At 46.4% G+C, this 20,266-nt stretch overlaps 3 protein-coding genes across 5 annotated transcripts; all 3 read right to left on the bottom strand.

Annotated features, from left to right (window-relative positions):
- Nucleotides 1-996: 996 nt before the first annotated feature.
- Nucleotides 997-6,828, bottom strand: LOC128399644 (zinc finger protein 883-like). Of its 3 annotated transcripts, none has more exons than XM_053361282.1 (5): nt 6,119-6,828; nt 5,864-5,945; nt 5,571-5,653; nt 4,792-4,918; nt 997-3,694 (listed from the first exon to the last, which is right to left on the bottom strand). In XM_053361282.1, exons 1-5 carry the CDS (start codon nt 6,533-6,535, stop codon nt 2,280-2,282), a joined length of 2,124 nt encoding a protein of 707 aa, XP_053217257.1. In that variant the 5' UTR covers nt 6,536-6,828; the 3' UTR covers nt 997-2,279. The 3 variants fall into 3 exon arrangements, with proteins under 3 accessions (XP_053217257.1, XP_053217258.1, XP_053217259.1); XM_053361283.1 differs by having other exon boundaries at nt 6,134-6,828; XM_053361284.1 differs by having other exon boundaries at nt 5,864-5,939; nt 6,134-6,828.
- Nucleotides 6,829-13,038: 6,210 nt separating this feature from the next.
- LOC128400468 (zinc finger protein OZF-like) lies at nt 13,039-16,747 on the bottom strand. The gene is made up of 4 exons (XM_053362669.1): nt 16,568-16,747; nt 16,260-16,342; nt 15,717-15,843; nt 13,039-14,595 (listed from the first exon to the last, which is right to left on the bottom strand). Exons 1-4 carry the CDS (start codon nt 16,740-16,742, stop codon nt 13,349-13,351), a joined length of 1,632 nt encoding a protein of 543 aa, XP_053218644.1. The 5' UTR covers nt 16,743-16,747; the 3' UTR covers nt 13,039-13,348.
- Nucleotides 16,748-16,753: 6 nt separating this feature from the next.
- Nucleotides 16,754-20,036, bottom strand: LOC128400487 (zinc finger and SCAN domain-containing protein 16-like). Its single transcript, XM_053362701.1, has 2 exons — nt 20,004-20,036; nt 16,754-17,296 (listed from the first exon to the last, which is right to left on the bottom strand). The coding sequence occupies exon 2, from the start codon at nt 17,244-17,246 to the stop codon at nt 16,764-16,766; it is 483 nt and encodes a 160-aa protein (XP_053218676.1). The 5' UTR covers nt 17,247-17,296; nt 20,004-20,036; the 3' UTR covers nt 16,754-16,763.
- Between the last annotated feature and the right edge of the window lie 230 nt (nt 20,037-20,266).

Genomic DNA, 20,266 nt, shown 5'->3' with positions numbered 1-20,266 from the left:
GGGTTTGTGGGTGGGGAGCTGCTGCTTCTTCCAGAGACACGCCCCCCATTGGCTGCCATCTTTGTTCTGGGCTGCGGGGACCAGGCTGGGTGGGTGGGGTGCATTGGGAGTGCAGGTGGGGGCCTTGAGATGGATGAAATGCCCCCCCAGGGAAATGCTAGGCCTGGCTGGCAAAGGCTGTCCAGGAAGGATGGGAGAGGAGGAAGCAGCTGGGTTGTGGTCAGGGTGGATAAGAATCAGTGGTTGTTTTTTAAATTTAAAGTCGATTTTAAAAATAAAATGCTTCTGGATCTTTCTAAATATAGTTTTCTATTTAAGTTCCATTATAGTCCAAAGGCTATTCATCAGGAAGTAAGGATTTAAGTTTTTCATATGTGCTTTCAGTCTAAGATTTTTTTAAAAAAAAAATGTTTAACCACATCAGTTACCAAATATGGATACATATGCTATAATGTTAATGTTTTAGTTAAATAAAATGTTTCGAATGCTCTTTTGTCTTCTTTTTTGTAACTTTACTACAACTGTAGCAATAGACATGGTAAGGTTGTTTCTCCACTACGGATCTAACCCACCCTCCTTCACAACTCCTATCCACCCCTCTCCACAACTGTCTCTACTCAAGAACCTGGAGACCAGGAGACCTGGAAGACCTGCTCCCTGCCTTGCGGGCCTTTTCCCGCCAGCTCTGGGAGGCAGGGCCCAGACCGACTCCTGGAGGGGTTGTAGCTGCTGTTGCTGGTTTTTTTAAGTTGTTGTGATTTATGTGGAAATTTTTTTGTTTGCTTGAGTATTTTTAAATGTTTCATTTATCAGTTATGACTACCGTCCGACATTTAGTTTATGAAATTTATATACTGCTTTCATCCAAAAACCTCAGGACGGTTCCCACCATTAAAATGCAAAATAAAAACACAACCTAGATAATAAAAACAAGAAAAAGTGAAACAAAGCAATCATCTGCCTCACACACATTTAAAGGGTTAGAGAAAGTTTAGTAAGCCAAAAGCCTGATTGTTATGTTGTACTTACTCAAACACCCTTCCAAATTCACAGCCAATCACCGCTCACCCCCAGAATTTGAAACTCCCCCCCCCAGCTAACATTGCCTTAAGTCTATTATAATACTGTACTTACTATTATTACATTAATTACTTTGCTAGAGCAGTATACAACTTTAGACACAAACACCAGAATATGGCACCCAAATTTTAAGCAAACATGCACAAACAATTTCTAAGAGTCTCATGGGAGAGCCAGTGTAGTAGTACATTGCCAGAGTATTCGACTACACCCTGGGAGACCTGGGTTCAATCTCGACTTGGCCATGAAGCTCACTGGGAGACCTTGGGGAGCCTAACCTAACTCACAGTTGTTATGAATGACATGTTTTGAATGAGCCGCAAGATGGCTGAAGACCACCACACATTTCAGGCTGAAGAACACCTCACAAAATGGATGCTATTATGAATGAAGTGTGTTATGAATGAACTGTGCTGATCAAAAGAAGCGAATGGAATGTTCATGTTCTGGCAAAAAGTTCTGTACCTACAATGAAGCATAAAGACTAAGCCATGCAATGCTAGCCCCAAACAATGAGTGTTGTACCGTGCCAGAAGACTGGGTACAAACAGTAAGGGCTGTGATATGCCTAGAAGATGCTAAAGATGGAGGACTTCCAAGAACATGCTAAGAACTGCCAGGAACATGTCACTCAGGAACATGAGACTTAGATGCACAATGAGAAGAGTGTATAAGATTAGTCTCTTTCGGACTGAGGTGTGTGTCAGACGCAGTTGAGATCCGGCTGCCTGCCTGCCAGCCACCCTCTAGGTCTGGCCAACCTAGAGAAGGTGTGTGTGTGATTGCGTGTGTGTCTGAGTGCATGTTCCCTTGTCTTGTTATGTGTTAAGTTTGTTAATCAATAAAGCAATGTTATATAGAAATTCCAATACGCATTGGTTGTCTCATTGCTTATTTGTGTTCTCTATGTGCACTATGTCTCATTCAAGCTAAACATCTAAACAGATAAGGAACCTGATTAGTCTGTACAGGGTTATTCTCACGATTGAAAAGGAGGTGAAGAACCATGTAACCCCACAATAACATAACAAGAAAGGAGATTCTGACTAAACATCAAGAAGATGCATTGCAGTTGGTTAGACTAGATGACCCTCAAGATTCCTCCCAAAGCTACTATTCTATGACTCCAGGATTTTCCCCGCTGTGAGTTCTTTCATGGGAAGTGAGATTTCCTTCCAGCTCTTTCCACATTCCAAGCCCTATTCGGGTTTATCTGTCGTATGAATTCTTTGGTGGGAAGTAAGGTGATTTCTCCGACCGAAGCTCTTCCCACATTCCAAGCACTCATGTGGCTTCTCCCCTGTATGAATTCTTTGATGGGAAGTGAAATGGGCGCTCCATCTGAAGCTCTTTCCACACTCTTGGCATTCAAATGGTTTCTCCCCAGTGTGAATTCTCTGATGTCGATGGAACCCATATCGCGTAGTAAAGCACTTTGTGCACTCCAAGCAGTGATATAGTTTCTCCCCTGTATGAATTCTTTGGTGAGAAGTGAGACTGTCCGTCCTGGAGAAGCTCTTTCCACACTCCACACACTGGTATGGTTTCTCTCCACTGTGAATACTCTGATGTCGACGGAAGTATTTGCTTGTAGGAAAAGACTCCCCACATTCCAAGCACTGATATGGTTTCTCCCCTGTATGAATTCTCTGATGGGAAGTGAGACATGAGCTCCGCCTGAAGCTCTTCCCACACTCTAAGCACTGATATGGTTTCTCTCCAGTGTGAATTCTCTTGTGTTGATGCAAGTCTCTTCTTGTAGTAAAGAACTTATCGCATTCCACACACTGAAATGGTTTCTCCCCTGTATGAATTATCTGATGGGAAGTGAGATAGGTCCATTTCCTAAAGCTTTTCCCACATTCCAAGCACTGGTATGGTTTCTCCCCACTGTGAATTCTCTTATGTTGATGTAAGTTTCTTCTTGTACTAAAGAACTTATCACATTCCGGGCACTGAAATGGTTTCTCCCCTGTATGTATTCTTTGATGGGAAGTGAGACTTCCCTTTTGACTGAAGCTCTTCCCACATTCCAAGCACAGAAATGGTTTCTCCCCAGTGTGAATACTCTCATGTTGATGCAAGTCTCTTCTTGTAGTAAAGAACTTCTCACATTCAAGGCACTGAAATGGTTTCTCCCCTGTGTGAATTTTTTGATGTGAAGTGAGATAGGTCCTCTTCCTGAAACTCTTCCCACATTCCAGGCAAGGAAATGGTTTCTCCCCTGTATGAATTATTTGATGGGAAGTAAGCCTATCCTTCCAACTGAAGCTTTTTCCACATTCCAAGCACTGATATGGTTTCTCCCCAGTGTGAATTCTCTTATGTTGCCATAACTTTTTTCTTGCAGCAAAGCACTTTGTGCATTCCAAGCACTGATAGGGCTTCTCCCCTGTATGAATATTTAGATGGGAATTAAGACTATTCTTCCGACTGAAGCTCTTTCCACATTCCAAACACTGAAAGGGTTTCTTCCCAATAGCATTTCTTTGATGGGAAGTGGCATTTGAGCTCTGACTGAAGTTCTCTCCATGTTCCAAATCTTGATATGGCTTCTCCACTGTGAGGATTTTGTCGTGTTGTTCCTTGTTCTTAATTTCTGATTTATCATCAACTGCAATGAAGAGAGGAACAAATCAGAGCCTAAGAAAGAAATATTTATGGGAAATTCAGATTCAAAAAGCCTGTTCTTGTTTGGGATGAAATTTATTTGGCTCAATCATCAAACCAACTCCACCTGCAAGGTCAGAAGTCTATTTGAATATGAATTGGATTCTCTGTCTACCAATTACCTAGCGTCCAGGGGAGAATTAAACTGCTGGGTAATGACAGAATTCTAAATGGGTCTTGAAAATATATCAAAAACTTCAAAACTAAGTACTGGTCATTTCAAAAGATTAAAACGAATATATTATTCTGAAAGTTTGCCTTTATTAACTTCTAAGCTACACTGTTCGTAAATCTCCTTTCTCTGTTTTTCCTGTGTGGAACGGACCGAAAACTGATGGTAACTTTTTATAAGTGCAGAGAAGCGGAGATGGTCAAGGGAGGAGAACTAATAAATCATAATTAGTAAATCATAGCAAAAATTACACTGAATGCCTTTTGATTTTTGACATGCCATAACCAACAGCTAAGAGATGAAATGTGCAGAATGGCTGGAGAGGTTTGAGAGAGACTGCAGATTAGAGAATGGACAGAATCTGTTGGGGGGGGGGACCTGAGACAGCAATAGAGAAAGAAAAGTGCACAGCTTTACAACGGAAGGAAGGAAGGAAGGAAGGAAGGAAGGAAGGAAGGAAGAAAGAAAGCTGTTCCAAAGCCAGAAGAGATTTATGGACGATTGGAGGTGGCAAAGACTGATCTTAATACATAGGCAGAAAAAACCTCTCATCTATTGGAAATTTATTTGGAGAAAGACTTTGTGCTTCACCCAAAAATCCACACAAACAAAAACTTGGCAGAGCCGACTTCCCTGAACACTCAGAAAGCCTATCCACACCCTGATCCCTGTGCAAAAAGGCAGAAGGGGAGGAACAATATTCACAGACCAAACAGTGCCCAGCCCCCCATGCAAGGTGAGCTGTGTGGGTGAGAATCCCAGGTGCTCTAGGTGGCAACGTTGGGATCCATCCAAATATGGGAGGTTTGTCACGGAGAAATATCTACTGAATTCCAAAACAGAGATGATGACCCAAGAGGGAACTTTACCCAGAGAGATCATGGTCCTCCAAGTCTCCTCCATGACTTCCTTATGCAGAGCTCTCTGGGCAGGATCCAGCAACGCCCACTCCTCAGCCGTGAAACGAACAGCAACATCTTCAAAAGAAACTGAGCTCTGAAATAAAATATCCTTCTCTTAGGCAGCATAAAGATTATTTCCTGCACGTTGCTCTTTTGCTTCCTGCCTGGGTTGTCTTAATCGGATTGCTCTGCTGCACATTTAGATTATTGGTGCTTATTTTAATGCTTTAAAGGAGTTCTTTCATAGTGTACGGTGGTACCTGGGGTTACAGATGCTTCAGATTACAGACGCTTCAGGTTACAGACTCCGCTAACCCAGAAACAGTACCTCGGGTTATGAACGAAATAAGTTCTTAACCCAAGGTACCACTGTATTTTAATGATGGATATGAATCTTAGTGAAAATGGGTGGAACTTCACATTGTTTTATTCAGATCATTCTCTCTGTGCAAGCTTTTCAGTTTGCCAAATGGAAGAATCCCTTTCTCCTCTCCCTGTGTGTTGTTCTGGGATGGGAAGACTCTCCAGATGCCCCAAAGACAATTTATAATGAATAATATTAGCGACATTCAGAGTTAAGGTGAAGGGGTTACTCTTTATCCTCAGTGCCTAAACCTTCATTAATGGCATTTTCAGCCTTTGTTAAGGGCTGCTTTGACAGAAGTCAAGAGGGGGTTCATTTGCCCCCAGAAATGCCCTGTCTCCCCCCCCCAAGCCCCTTTCCCCACAAGGCTCCTTCCCCCCACCTGATCCGATTCCTCAGCCGCTGCTTCCCCTCCACCAGGATGAAGAGATGCAGGAGGAGGTCTTGCCGGCATCCTTCTTTCACCTGCGAGAGACAAAGGGAAGTGGGGAGACAGGAGTGCAGGATGCTTCTCTCAGAGGTGCTTTCTGACCTTTGTCCCCGTTTCATATTTTAGTTATGTTCAAATATATCTCATCTCCTTTGGGTTCTTGGCCCCAAGTGGCTTCTCCCAAAAGATTAGTTTCAGAATCAACAGAATGGAATGAAAAGAAGAAAAACTTCCCTTCTCCTTACCCAGCGGCCTCTCTCTGGTGTCCAACGAAGTCCTCTCTGCCTCAGAGGAATCTGGTCCCATTTCTGCAGAAACATCCTTTTCCTGAAATAGGAACAAGAATTTGTAATAGAGAATGTGGAGATGGGTTTGAGAAGGAATGGCTGGGACAAAAACTTGAGGGGTATCCAATGACATTCCCCCCAAAAAGGATGGGATTTAGGGATCTTCTCCCTCCTTGGAGCCCCTTGGGAGTATCAGAGGAAAGTCTCTCTCACCTGCTTCTTCTCCACCTGCTTCCTCTCCTCCGCCTGACTCAGGAGGAAACCTTCGGCCAGGGCCACCGCCTGGGAACTGGTCTCTGCTCCGCATTCCCTCACCCAGCTCTCCATCTCCGCTGGAAGGACAGCCAGGAACTGCTTCAAGATCACCAGGTCCAGCATCTCAGCTTTCGTGTGCCTTTCTGGCTTCAGCCACTGGTGGCAAAGGTGGTAGAGTTGGCTGCAAACTTCTCGGGGTCCTTTGGCCTCCTGGGAGCAGAACTGCCTCAACTGCTGGCTCTGCACCTCTGAGTGAAGGGTGTCCTCCTCTCCCAGGATCTTCTGCCCAGAGCTTTCCCAGAATCCCCCACTGCTCCCAGTGTCAATGCCATGGCCTCTTTCTGCTTCAGGGCCAGCTGAGTCTTCCTCTTCCATCTTTAGGAAGGAATCCAGTTTTTACTTGGCCAAGTTCTGCCTGTCTGATTTAGAGGTGCTGGCAAATTCTACAAAGGAAATATATTGTTCTGTTATGAAATTGGCACACGGTCAGCAGAAGAAGAAGGTCCCCTGAGCAAGTGTGGATGAGTCTTGCTAGGAACCAGGGCTGGACTGCACCCCAGGCCAGACTCTGAGCTTTCTGTAAGAAAAAAAGGAAGGAGAAGAAGAAATTCTCTCGCCCTCCTAGGGGGAAAGTGACCAGGCCAAAAGTGGAGGCAAATGAAGGGGTTTCTGTGAGATGAATCAGCCTGCCTCTCAGTGTTTTCAGTCCAAGAATGAAATCAGCACTTTGCATCTCCACATCACCAGACAGACTCCTGGGGTGGGATCCCTTTTTCTCTGTTCTGAGGGCCAGATCCTGATCTGGCCAAGCCCTTGAGGGCCAAATGGGTGAGGCCAAAGTTCATGTGGGCCAGACCAAAGGACAGCACTAAGAAGCAAGTGCAATATTGAGTTTTAATCTTGTGTTTTAATGTTGGCAGCTGCTCTGTGACCTTATGGAGAAGGGCAGGTAATGAATAATCATAATAATACTGTGACGTAGCTTAGCCCCCCCCCCCACAGCCAGCTCTGTCTGGGGCTTCTCCTGGATCCAACATACTCACTGGGGGCTCAGGCGCAAAGCATGGGAAATAAACAAGATGAGCTTGCGCTCTTGGTACAGCAAACTAAATATGACATAATAGGCATCACTGAAACCTGGTGGGATAAGTCCCACGATTGGAATGTAATAATGGAGGGATACAATCTATTTCAGAGAAACAGACCAGACAAGAAAGGAGGAGGAGTGGCGTTATGTCAGGGATGTGTATACCTGTGAAGAGATCCAAGATTTAGAACCTCAAAGCCAAAGTGAGAGCATTTGGGTCAAAATTAAGGGAGAGAAGAATAACAGAGACCTCATTGTGGGATTTTACTATAGATCCCCAAGCCAAACGGAGGACATAGATGATGCCTTCCTGGAACAGATGGCCAAGCATGCAAAAGGAAGGGAGATAGTAGTAATGGGGGACTTCAATTACCCGGATATTTGTTGGATGTCAAACTCAGCCAAGAGCAAAAGGTCAAACAGATTCCTCACTGGCCTTGCAGACAACTTCATTGTCCAGAAAGTGGGAGAAGCAACAAGAGGAACAGCCATTTTAGATCTGCTCCTAACCAATGTTGATGACCTGGTTAGTGGGGTAGAAGTGGAAGGATCATTAGGCGTGAGTGATCATGCTCTTCTGAAGTTTACTATACAGCGGAAAGGAGCAGCCAAGCATACTAGGACTCAATTTCTTGACTTTAAGAAAGCCGACTTCATAAAACTTAGGGAAGTGCTGGGTGAGATCCCATGGAGAGTAATACTAAAAGGAAAGGGAGTTCACGATGGCTGGGAGTTTGTTAAGAGGGAGATAGTAAAAGCACAACTTCAGGCAATACCAATGAGACGGAAACATGGAAGGTGCCTAAAGAAGCCAGGGTGGCTATCTAAAGAACTTTTAACTGAGTTAAGATTAAAAAACGATGTGTACAAAAAATGGAAAAGGGGGTAAACCACCAAAGAGGAATTCAAACAAATAGCCAGCACGTGTAGACACAAAGTCAGAAAAGCTAAAGCACAGAATGAACTCAGGCTTGCTAGAGAGGTTAAAAGCAACAAAAAAGGCTTTTATGGGTATGTTCGTAGCAAAAGGAAGAACAAAGAAACAGTGGGGTCACTCAGGAGAAGATGGTGAAATGCAAACAGGGGACACAGAAAGGGCTGAACTCCTCAATGCCTTCTTTGCCTCAGTCTTCTCCGATAAAGAAAACAATGCCCGACCTGAAGAATTTGGAGCAAATGATTCCGCAGAGGAAACACAGCCCAGAATAACTAAGGAGATAGTACAAGAATACTTGGCTAGTCTAGATGTATTCAAGTCTCCAGGGCCAGATGAACTGCATCCAAGAGTATTAAAAGAACTGGCAGATGTGATTTCAGAACCACTGGCAGTCATCTTTGAGAATTCCTGGAGAACAGGCGAAGTCCCGGCAGACTGGAGGAGGGCAAATGTTGTCCCTATTTTCAAAAAGGGGAAAAGAGAGGACCCAAATAATTACCGCCCAGTCAGTCTGACATCAATACCAGGGAAGATTCTGGAGCAGATCATTAAGCAAACAGTCTGTGAGCACCTAGAAAGGAATGCTGTGATCACCAATAGACAGCATGGATTTCTGAAAAATAAGTCATGTCAGACTAACCTGATCTTGTTTTTTGACAGAATTACAAGCCTGGTAGATGAAGGGAACGCAGTGGATGTAGCCTACCTTGATTTCAGCAAGGCATTCGACAAGGTGCCCCATGATATTCTTGTAAAGAAGCTGGTAAAATGCGGTCTTGACTATGCTACCACTCAGTGGATTTGTAACTGGCTGACTGACCGAACCCAAAGGGTGCTCATCAATGGTTCCTCTTCATCCTGGAGAAGAGTGACTAGTGGGGTGCCACAGGGTTCTGTATTGGGCCCGGTCTTATTCAACATCTTTATCAATGACTTGGATGATGGACTCAAGGGCATCCTGATCAAATTTGCAGATGACACCAAACTGGGAGGGGTGGCTAACACCCCAGAGGACAGGATCACACTTCCAAACGACCTTGACAGATTAGAGAACTGGGCCAAAACAAACAAGATGAATTTTAACAGGGAGAAATGTAAAGTATTGCACTTGGGCAAAAAAAATGAGAGGCACAAATACAAGATGGGTGACACCTGGCTTGAGAGCAGTACATGTGAAAAGGATCTAGGAGTCTTGGTTGACCACAAACTTGACATGAGCCAACAGTGCAACGCGGCAGCTAAGAAAGCCAATGCAATTCTGGGCTGCATCAATAGGAGTATAGCATCTAGATCAAGGGAAGTAATAGTGCCACTGTATTCTGCTCTGGTCAGACCTCACCTAGAGTACTGTGTCCAGTTCTGGGCACCACAGTTCAAGAAGGACACTGACAAACTGGAACGTGTCCAGAGGAGGGCAACCAAAATGGTCAAAGGCCTGGAAACGATGCCTTATGAGGAACGGCTAAGGGAGCTGGGCATGTTTAGCCTGGAGAAGAGGAGGTTAAGGGGTGATATGATAGCCATGTTCAAATATATAAAAGGATGTCACATAGAGGAGGGAGAAAGGTTGTTTTCTGCTGCTCCAGAGAAGCGGACACGGAGCAATGGATCCAAACTACAAGAAAGAAGATTCCACCTAAACATTAGGAAGAACTTCCTGACAGTAAGAGCTGTTTGACAGTGGAATTTGCTGCCAAAGAGTGTGGTGGAGTCTCCTGCTTTGGAGGTCTTTAAGCAGAGGCTTGACAACCATATGTCAGGAGTGCTCTGATGGTGTTTCCTGCTTGGCAGGGGGTTGGACTCGATGGCCCTTGTGGTCTCTTCCAACTCTAGGATTCTATGATTCTATGATTCTAGGTGGCCTCAGTGACTAGCAGGATCCCTTTCCAGCTCTGAGAGAGAGGACCAGGCCAGGGTCCTCCATGCTCTGGACCCCATGAGGCCTAGCTCCCTCTAGGCAGAGCTGCCCAAATGCAAAAGTGGCCGGGCTCCCTCTCTTGATTCCTTGTCTTTATATCTCCCCCTTTTCTCCAAGGAGCTCCAGGGGGCATCCATGGGGCCCCCCCTCCTCACTGAAGCCCCACAACCTAGAGAACACATCTAATTCCCCTCTCAAACAGCTGCTTGGATGGCCGGTTCATTTCCTGGCCCAATTCAAGGGGCTCACATTTGGTACCCCAAATATCAGAACACCAGCAGGACTGGGGCGCAAGAGCCCCTCTCTCCCCCTGCGCTTCCTTCCAGCAACTGGACCCCCCTGCATCCCGGGGACCCCCCTCTTCTCCCCAATAGATCCTATGCAAGAGGAGAAGAGACTCACCGGATCCCCGGAGGCGCCCTGGATGCAGCACGTGCAGAAGAGAGAGACAAAGGCCCCTCCTCCCTTTTAGGCAGGCGGGAGAGGGAGGGGTTTTGGCTCGGGAGTTTCTCCCCCCCCCCATCCCCTCCCCCCCCCGCTTGACTTCCTCTCCTCTCTAGGAATCCAGCTCAATCCCTTTTAACCCTTGGCAAGCCAGCGCCCCCAGCTTCCCCCTCCTTCTCCCTCTGGTGTCCTGTGCCGGGGAGTTCCGCAGGTGAACTCTGCCTTGCGTGAAGAAGAGCTTAATGTTATCTGTCCTGAATCTTCCGACTCCTTGGATGTCTTTGAGTTCCACTGCCAGGAGATGCAACTCTCCTTCCACTTTCTCTAGGCCAGGATTGGTTTTGAAAATTAGGGGGGGGGCGCAGTAATTAGCTAATTGGGAACCACTGCTCTAAAGAGCCCCAGAGGCTGCAACCTTTCTTCATAGCCAAGTCTGCCTGGATCATTTTGGCAGCCCTTTTCTGAACCTTTTCCAACTCCTTAAACATCCTTCATGAGGAGAGGCGACTGCACCCCCCATGAATTTGCGCCATAGATGGGTGACCAGGGGGGCTGCAGGGCTCTGTCCGGGGCCTGTTGTTGCTCAGTCTGTCCATAAACGACTTGGATGGAGGAGTTGAGGGGATGCTCATCCAGTTTGCAGATGACACCAAACTGGGAGGGGCAGCTAATGGCACAGAAGACAGAATCGGGATTCAGGATGACCATTACAGATTGGAGAACTGGGGCAAGCGGACAAAATGAATGTCCATAGGGACAAAGGTCAGATTCTGCACTTAGGCAGGAAGAACCAGATGCACAAATATAGGATGGGGGACATAGCAGTGCATGTGAAAAAGATCGAGGGGTCTTGCTGGACCACAAATTCAACATGAGTTCACAGTGTGGTGCAGCTGGCGGGGGGGGGGGGAGGCGGCGGTTCTGGTGCGTCCAGTTCCGCGCTGCGGGGACTCAGGCGCAGCGTCCCCCTCGGGCTCCGCCGCCCTCTCCCGCGGGGCTTCCTGCCTTTATTTCGCCCTGCGCCCTCCGTCCTTTCCCCTTCCTCCCCCCTGACCAGGACCCCCTCTTCCCTCCCTGCCTCCATTCGCCTGATGGCGAGCAAGGTGGGCCCCTGCCGGGTTGGGGGGCGCAAAATCGGCTAGAAAGATTGCATCAATCGGAGCATCGGAGCCTGGCTGGACGGAAAGGGAACTGGAGGAGGAGGAGGAGGAGGAGGATGCGGGAAGAGCGCGCGCCCCCGGACACGCGGAAAATGTGTTTGTGTGGAGAGGGAGGCTTGGCCAGAAAAGAAGCGGCTCTGGTCGAGCAGAAGCCCACTGGTCCTGCCCTCTCGGCAGAGGGCGCGCATGTGTGTGCCAAGTGGAGGGGTGGCAGAGGGAGCCAGCCCAGCCCTGGGCTTCAGCCCTCGGGGGTCATCTCCCACATCTTGGCGTCCCTTAGAGTGCCCTTCGATTTATGACCCTCCCCGCACCTCTAGGATGAGGAGAGAAGCGGGGAGAAGTTCTCTCCATTCACACACACCGCCCCTCCTTCCTTTATATTTATCTTGAGGCAAGAGAGGAGGAGCTTCAAATCCACACTAAACTCGGAAGAGTCCGGCAGCCGCTGGATCCACCCCACAGGCCCCGCCTCCTGCCCTCACAGTGGCCAACCAGATGCCCATTATGGCAAACCCACAAGAGAGGTCCTCAGACAAGAGCCCTCTTCTCCCCTCCTGGGGTTTCCAGCAACTGAGGTTCAGAAGCATGGCTGCCTCCAGCTGGGAAGGCAGAGCAGAACCAGCCTGGCTAGAAGGGGCCAGCCATATCCCTCCCCTCCATGAATGTCTCTCATCCTAGTTGATGGCTATCACGGCCTCCTGCATAGCCAACTCCTTGGGGCCAAGGTCTGAAAAGCATTTGCCAGCATCCCCCTCTGGGAATGACCCACCCCTAATTTGGACAGCCACTCCAGAAGGTATCGAAAGCTGCTGAGAGGTTGAGGGGAATTAACAGGGACATGTTCCCCTGTCTCTCTCTCTTGAGAGAAGTCATCATCCAGGGCCACCAAAACAGTTTCTGGGCCAAAACTGGACCTAAACCCTGACTGAAATGGATGTAGGAAATTCCTCCAAGAGCCCCTGGATCTGGTCCGCAACCACCCGCTCCAAAACCTTGCCCAGGAAAGGGAGATGAGCAACCAGCTGGTAATTAGTGTGGGAATGTTCAGGGATGCAGGAGAGGATATATTGTTTGATTACATCCTTTCCAACTTGTGTTAACAAATTCCACAATTTAGCTGAGTAAAATTCCCCTTTTTAAGCTAACAGTGGATGCATTTCCTCAGGCTCGCTAAAGCCTCTATCATAAGTTTCATTTGTAATGTCCCCTTTAGTCCCTCATAAAAGATAAGACACGACACAGTCTTCTGTAAAAGTATAAAAGAGTTTACTCACTCACATTCTGTTCACAATTGGAACCCAGAAGGCAGACTTAGCTTAGAAAAGTATCCCATAAGGAGACAGTCCCTTTGTCCTATCTTGGCTGCAAGCCAAGAGGGCATCTTAGGCTGAGCAGATGTTGCTTCTTTGATGAAAGTAGTCAGAGAGAGAGAGAGAGAGAGGTGGCTGACCAGTCCTGCTCTTTGTTACCTGGGCAGGTGAGGTCACACCCACCTCTAGTCACATACAAACTGGGTGGGTGGGGATGCTTTGAGAGTGCAGGTGGAGGCCTTGAGATGGATGAAATGGCCCCAGCCCCCACCAGATGCTTCATGGGACGTGAAATATTTATTCCAGGTGAAGCTCTTTCCACATTCCAAGCACTATTCGGGATTCTCCTTTGTATGAATTCTTTGGTGGAAAGTGAGATGAGACCTGCGACTGAAGCTCTTTCCACACTCTTGGCATTGAAATGGTTTCTCCCCAGTGTGAATTTTCTGATGTCGACGGAAGTGTGTGCTTGTAGTAAACCTCTTCTTGCATTCCAAGCACTGATATGCTTTCTCCCCACTGTGAATTCTAGTATGGGAAGTGAGACTTGAGCTCCGACTGAAGCTCTTCCCACATTCCACGCACTGATATGGTTTCTCCCCCGTATGAACCCTTTGATGGGACATAAGATTGGCCCTCTGACTGAAGCTCTTCCCACACTCCAAGCACTGATATGGTTTCTCCCCAGTGTGAATTCTCTTATGTTGTTGCAAGTCTCTTCTTGTAGTAAAGCACTTCTCACATTCCAGGCACTGATACGGCTTCTCCCCTGTATGAATTCTGAGGTGAGAAGTGAGACTATCTTTCCTGAAGAAAGTCTTTCCACATTCCATGCACTGGTACGGTTTCTCTCCGCTGTGAATACTCTGATGTCGACGGAAGTATTTGCTTGTAGGAAAAGACTCCCCACAGTCCAAGCACTTATATGGTTTCTCCCCTGTATGAATTCTTTGATGGGAAGTGAGACATGAGCTCCGATTGAAGTTCTTCCCACATTCCAGACACTGAAATGGTTTCTCCCCTGTATGAATTCTTTGATGGGAAGTGAAATAGGCTCTCCATCTGAAGCTCTTTCCACACTCTTGGCATTGAAATGGTTTCTCCCCAGTGTGAATTCTCTGATGTTGATGAAATAATTTTTGTGTAGTAAAGCACTTTGTGCATTCCAAGCACTGAAATGGTTTCTCCCCTGTATGAATTCTTTGATGGGAAGTGAGACTATCTTTCCTGGAGAAGCTCTTTCCACATTCCATGCACTGATATGGTTTCTCTCCGCTGTGAATACTCTGATGTCGACGGAAGCATTTGCTTGTAGGAAAAGACTTCCCACACTTCAAGCACTTATATGGTTTCTCCCCGGAATGAATTCTTTGATGGTCTTTGAAATGTGAGCTGTGATTGAAGCTCTTTCCACATTGCGAACACTGAAAGGGTTTCTTCCCCATAGGATTTCTTTGATGGGAAGTGGCATGGGAGCTCTGACTGAAGTTCTCCCCACACTCCAAATCTTGATATGGCTTCTCCACTGTGAGGATTTTGTCGTGTTGTCCCTTGTTCTTAATTTCTAATTCATCACCATCTGCAATGAAGAGAGGAACAGATCAGAGCCTAAGAAAGAAATGGAGTTCCCAGTTTTTGAATAATGCAAATGAACATTTGTGATAAGGGAAGATCTGAAGGGAGTTAGATGGGAAGTCTTACAGCAGAGTTCACTGCCTTTGCTGACATATTTATGGGAAATTCAGATTCACAAAGCCTATTCTTTTCAGGGATGAAATTATTTGGCTCAGTCATCAAACCAACTCCATCTGCAAGGCGAGAGGTATATATGAATATGAATTGGATTCTCTATCTACCAATTACCTAGCGTGCAGGAGAGAATTAAACTGCTGGGTAATGACAGAATTCTAAATGGGTCTGGAAAATATCTCAAGAAAGCTCAAAACTAACTACTGGTGATTTCAAAAGATTAAAATGAATATATAGTTCTGAGACTTTGCCTTTAACTTCAAAACTACACTGTCGATAAATATCCTTTCTCTGTTTGTTTTTCCTATGCAGAACGGACCGAAAACCGACGGTAACTTTTTATAAGTGCAGAGAAGCAGAGACGGTAAAGGGAAGAAAAACTAATAAATCATAATTAGTAAATTATAGCAGAAATAACACAGAACGCCTTTAGATTTTTGATGTGCCATAACCAGCAGCTAAGAGATGAAATGTGCAGAATGGCTGGAGAGGTTTGAGAGAGACTGCAGATTAGAGACTGCAGATCAGAGAATGGACAGAATCTGTTGGGGAAAAACCTGAGTCAGCAGTAGATGAAGAAAAGTCCACAGCTTTACACTGTATGAAGGGAAGAAAGAAAGAAAGAAAGAAAGAAAGAAAGAAAGAAAGAAAGAAAGAAGCTGTTCCTAAGCCAGAAGCTACAGTTTAGAACTGGATATGGAACAACTGATTGGTTCAAAACATGCAGAAAGTCTATCCACACCCTGATCCCTGTGCAAAAAGGCAGAAGGGGAGGAACAATATTCACAGACCAAACAGTCCCCAGCCCCCCAGGCAAGGTGAGCTGTGGGAGTGAGAATCCCTGGCGCTCTAGGTGGCAACGTTGGGATCCATCCAAATATGGGAGGTTTGTCCCAGAGAAATATCTATTGAATTCCAAAACAGATATGATGACCCAAGAGGGAACTTTACCCAGAGAGATCATGGTCCTCCAAGTCTCCTCCATGACTTCCTTATGCAGAGCTCTCTGGGCAGGATCCAGCAACGCCCGCTCCTCAGCCGTGAAACGAACAGCGACATCTTCAAAAGAAACTGAGCTCTGAAAGAAAAATATCCTTCTCTTAGGCAGCATAAAGATTATTTCCTGCACGTTGCTCTTTTGCTTCCTGCCTGGACTGTTTTAACTGGATTGGTCTGCTGCACATTTGGATTACTGGTGCTTATTTTAATGAACTCCACGTTGTTTTATTCAGATCAATTTGTCTGTGCAAGTGTTCCAGTTTGCCAAATGGAAGAATCCCTTTCTCCTCTCCCTGTGTGTTGTTCTGGGATGGAAAGACTCTCCAGATGCCCCAAAGACAATTTATAATGAATAATACTAGCGACATTCAGAGTTAAGGTGAAGGGGTTACTCGTTATCCTCAGTGCTTAAACCTTCATTAATGGCATTTTCAGCCTTTGTTAAGGGCAGCTTTGAAATGCCCTGTCTCCCCCCCCCAGCCTCCTTCCCCCCACCTGATCCGGTTCCTCAGCCGCTGCTTCTCCTCCACCAGGATGAAGAGATGCAGGAGGAGGTCTTGCCGGCATCCTTCTTTCACCTGCGAGAGACAAAGGGAAGTGGGGAGACAGGAGTGCAGGATGCTTCTCTCAGAGGTGCATTTGGGAGTTTGCCCCCATTTCATAATTTAGTTATGCTAAAATATATCTGATCTTCTTTGGCCTCTTGGCCCCAAGTGTCATCCCCAAAACACTGACAGAACCCACAGATTAGTTTCAGAATCAACCAAATGGAATCAAAAGAAGAAAACTTCCCTTCTCCTTACCCAGCGGCCTCTCTCTGGTGTCCAACGAAGTCCTCTCTGCCTCAGAGGAATCTGGTCCTATTTCTGCAGAAACATCCTTTTCCTGAAAGAGCAACAAGAATTTGTAATAGAGAATGTGGAGATGGGTTTGAGAAGGAATGGCTGGGATAAAAACTTGAGGGGTATCCAATGACATTCCCCCAAAAAAGGATGGAATTTAGGGATCTTCTCCCTCCTGTTTGGAGCCCCTTGGGAGCATCCGGAGGAAAGTCTCTCTCACCTGCTTCCTCTCCTCCGCCTGACTCAGGAGGAAACCTTCGGCCAGGGCCACGGCCTGGGAACTGGTCTCTGCTCCGCATTCCCTCACCCAGCTCTCCATCTCCGCTGGAAGGACAGCCAGGAACTGCTCCAAGATCACCAGGTCCAGCATCTCAGCTTTCGTGTGCCTTTCTGGCTTCAGCCATTGATGGTCAAAGTGGTAGAGTTGGCTGCAAACCTTTCGTGGTCCTTCAGCCTCCTGGTGACAGGACTGCCCGAACTGCTGGCTCTGCACCTCTGAGCGAAGGGTGTCCTCCTCTCCCAGGATCTTCTGCCCTGAGCTTTCCCAGAATCCCTCACTGCTCCCAGTTTCCATAGCATGGCCTCTTCCTGCTCCAGGGCCAGCTGAGTCTTCCTCATCCATCTTTAGGAAGAAATCCATCTTTTCTTTGACCAAGTTCTGCCTGTCTGATTTAGAGGTGCTGCCAAATACTGCAAAGCAAACACATTGCTTTTAGGAAATTGGTACATGGTCAGAAGAAGGAGAAGGTCCCCTGAGCAAGTGTGGATGAGGAACCAGGGCTGGACTGCACCACAGGCCAGACTCTGAGCTTTCTTGAAGAAGGAAAGGAAGCAGAAAGGAGAAGAAGAAATTCTCTCGCCCTCCCAAGAAGCCCAGAATTAAATTTAAGATACTAACGGATTCAAAGGAAAGAGGGGGGTTTGCCCTGCCAGACTTTAAACTGTACTATGAAGCGGCAGCTTTCTGCTGGCTAAGAGAATGGCTACTTCTTGAAAATACAGATGTTTTGGATTTGGAAGGTTTTAATAATATTTTTGGGTGGCATGCATATCTGTGGTATGACAAGGTTAAAGCACATAAAGGTTTCAAAAACCATATTGTCAGAAAAGCACTATTAAATGTCTGGATTAGATATAAAGATTTGCTGGAAAGTAAAACTCTAAGGTGGTTGTCGCCAATGGAAGCTAAGGCAGTCAAAAAGTTAAATATGGAGTCTAAATGGCCAAGATACTGGGAAATTTTGGAAAAGGAAGGGGACAGATTGAGATTGCAGAGTTTTGAGAAATTAAAAGGGAAGGTGAGGGATTGGTTGCATTATCATCAAATAAATGAAGTGTTTAAAATGGACAGTAAAATTGGCTTCCAGGTGGAAAAATCAAAATTGGAGACTGAACTGTTAGAACCAAGTACTAGAAACTTGTCAAAAATGTATAACTTGCTGCTGAAATGGAACACACAAGATGAAACGGTCAAATCAAGTATGATTAAATGGGCTCAGGACATTGGTCATAACATTTTGTTTGCTGATTGGGAAAAGTTGTGGACCACCGGGATGAAATTCACGGCATGTAATGCCTTAAGAGAAAATATTATGAAAATGATCTATAGGTGGTACATAACCCCAGTCAAGCTTGCAAAGATTTACCATTTGCCTGATAATAAATGTTGGAAATGTAAAGAAAAGGAAGGTACATTCTTTCACCTTTGGTGGACGTGCCCGAAGATTAAGGCATTCTGGGAAATGATCTATAATGAACTGAAAAAGGTATTTAAATATACCTTCTCTAAGAAACCAGAGGCCTTTCTCTTGGGTATTGTCGGCCAAGGGGTGTTAAAGATGGATATAACCTTTTTTATGTATGCTACAACAGCAGCTAGAATACTTATTGCGAAGTACTGGAAGACACAAGATCTACCCACTCTGGAAGAATGGCAGATGAAGGTGATTGACTATATGGGCCTGGCAGAGATGACGAGCAGAATCCGAAACCAGGGAAGAGAAGCAGCGGAAGAAGAATGGAAAAAATTTAAGGACTATTTAAAGAAATACTACAAAATTAATGAAAGTTAGAATGATGTTGGACCAGAAAGTAAATGGTTACTATTAGTAATGGTTAAGACAAGGAGAATAAGGAAGATTAAATTAAATTTAAACTAAAATAAGGGAAGATTTGCTGAATAATTGATTAGAATTTGGAATACAGAAAAGGGAGGCATGAGGAAGTCGGGGAAGTAAGGTAAAAGAAATTAAGAAACGAAATTGTACTTGTGTTTTTTGTTTGTGTTTTGGTTTGTTTATGTATTTGTTGTGTTTATTGTATTGTTATGTTATGTTTTTGTGATTATAAAAAAATTCCTTAATAAAAATATTATATAAAAAAAAAAGAAATTCTCTCGCCCTCCTAGGGGGAAAGTGACCAGGCCAGAAGTGGAGGCAAATGAAGGGGGTTCTGTCAGACAAATGAGCCTGGTGGCTCCTGCCTCTCAGTGTTTTCAGCCCAGGAATGAAGCCAGAACAATGCTTCATTTGTTCCGAGTGGAATGTGGGCACTAGGCCAGAGTGGGGCTCCTCAAGAGTTGCTCTCCCTCCCACCCCCATTTCAGGGCACTCTTCTTTTCTGCTTCTGTCTCGTTTTCTAGCACTCTGCATCTCCAACTTCCTCCAGACAGACTGCTGGGGTGGGATCCCCTTTTCTCTGTTCTGAGGGTCAGATCCTGATCTGGCCAAGCCCTTGAGGGCCAAATGGGCGAGGCCAAAGTTCATGTGGGCCGGACCAAAGGACAGCACTAAGAAGCAAGTGCAATATTGAGTTTTAATGTTGGCAGCTGCTCTGGGACCTTATGGAGAAGGACAGGTAATGAATAATCATAATAATACTGTGACGTAGCTTGACCTCCACACAGCCAGCGATGTCTGGGGCTTCTCCTGGATCCAACACACTCACTGGGGGCTCAGGTGACTAGCAGGATCCCTTTCCAGCTCTGAGAGAGAGGACCAGGCCAGGGTCCTCCACGCTCTGGACCCCATGAGGCCAAGGCAGTGCCCTCTAGGCGGAGCTGCCCAAATGCAAAGGTGGCCGGGCTCCCTCTCTTGATTCCTTGTCTTTCTATCTCCCCCTTTTCTCCAAGGAGCTCCAGGGGGCATCCATGGGGCCCCCCCTCCTCACTGAAGCCCCACAACCTAGAGAACACATCTAATTCCCCTCTCAAACAGCTGCTTGGATGGCCGGTTCATTTCCTGGCCCAATTCAAGGGGCTCACATTTGGTACCCCAAATATCAGAACATCTGCAGGACTGGGGCGCAAGAGCCCCTCTCTCCCCCTGCGCTTCCTTCCAGCAACTGGACCCCCCTGCATCCCGGGGACCCCCCTCTTCTCCCCAATGCAGAGACTCACCGGATCCCCGGAGGCGCCCTGGATGCAGCACATGCAGAAGAGAGAGACAAAGGCCCTTCCTCCCTTTTAGGCAGGCGGGAGAGGGAGGGGTTTTGGCTCGGGAGTTTCTCCCCCCCCACGACCCCCCCCCCGCCTTGACTTCCTCTCCTCTCTAGGAATCTAGTTCAATCCCTTTTAACCCTTGGAAAGCCAGCGCCCCCAGCTTCCCCCTCCTTCTCCCTCTGGTGTCCTGTGCCGGGGAGTTCCGCAGGTGAACTCTGCCT

The sequence above is a fragment of the Podarcis raffonei genome, chromosome 13 (genome assembly GCF_027172205.1).
Source record: "Podarcis raffonei isolate rPodRaf1 chromosome 13, rPodRaf1.pri, whole genome shotgun sequence".
Classification (NCBI taxonomy): domain Eukaryota; kingdom Metazoa; phylum Chordata; class Lepidosauria; order Squamata; family Lacertidae; genus Podarcis; species Podarcis raffonei.
The sequence above is the reverse complement of the archived record's forward strand: the minus strand, read 5'-3'. Positions and strand labels throughout refer to the sequence as shown.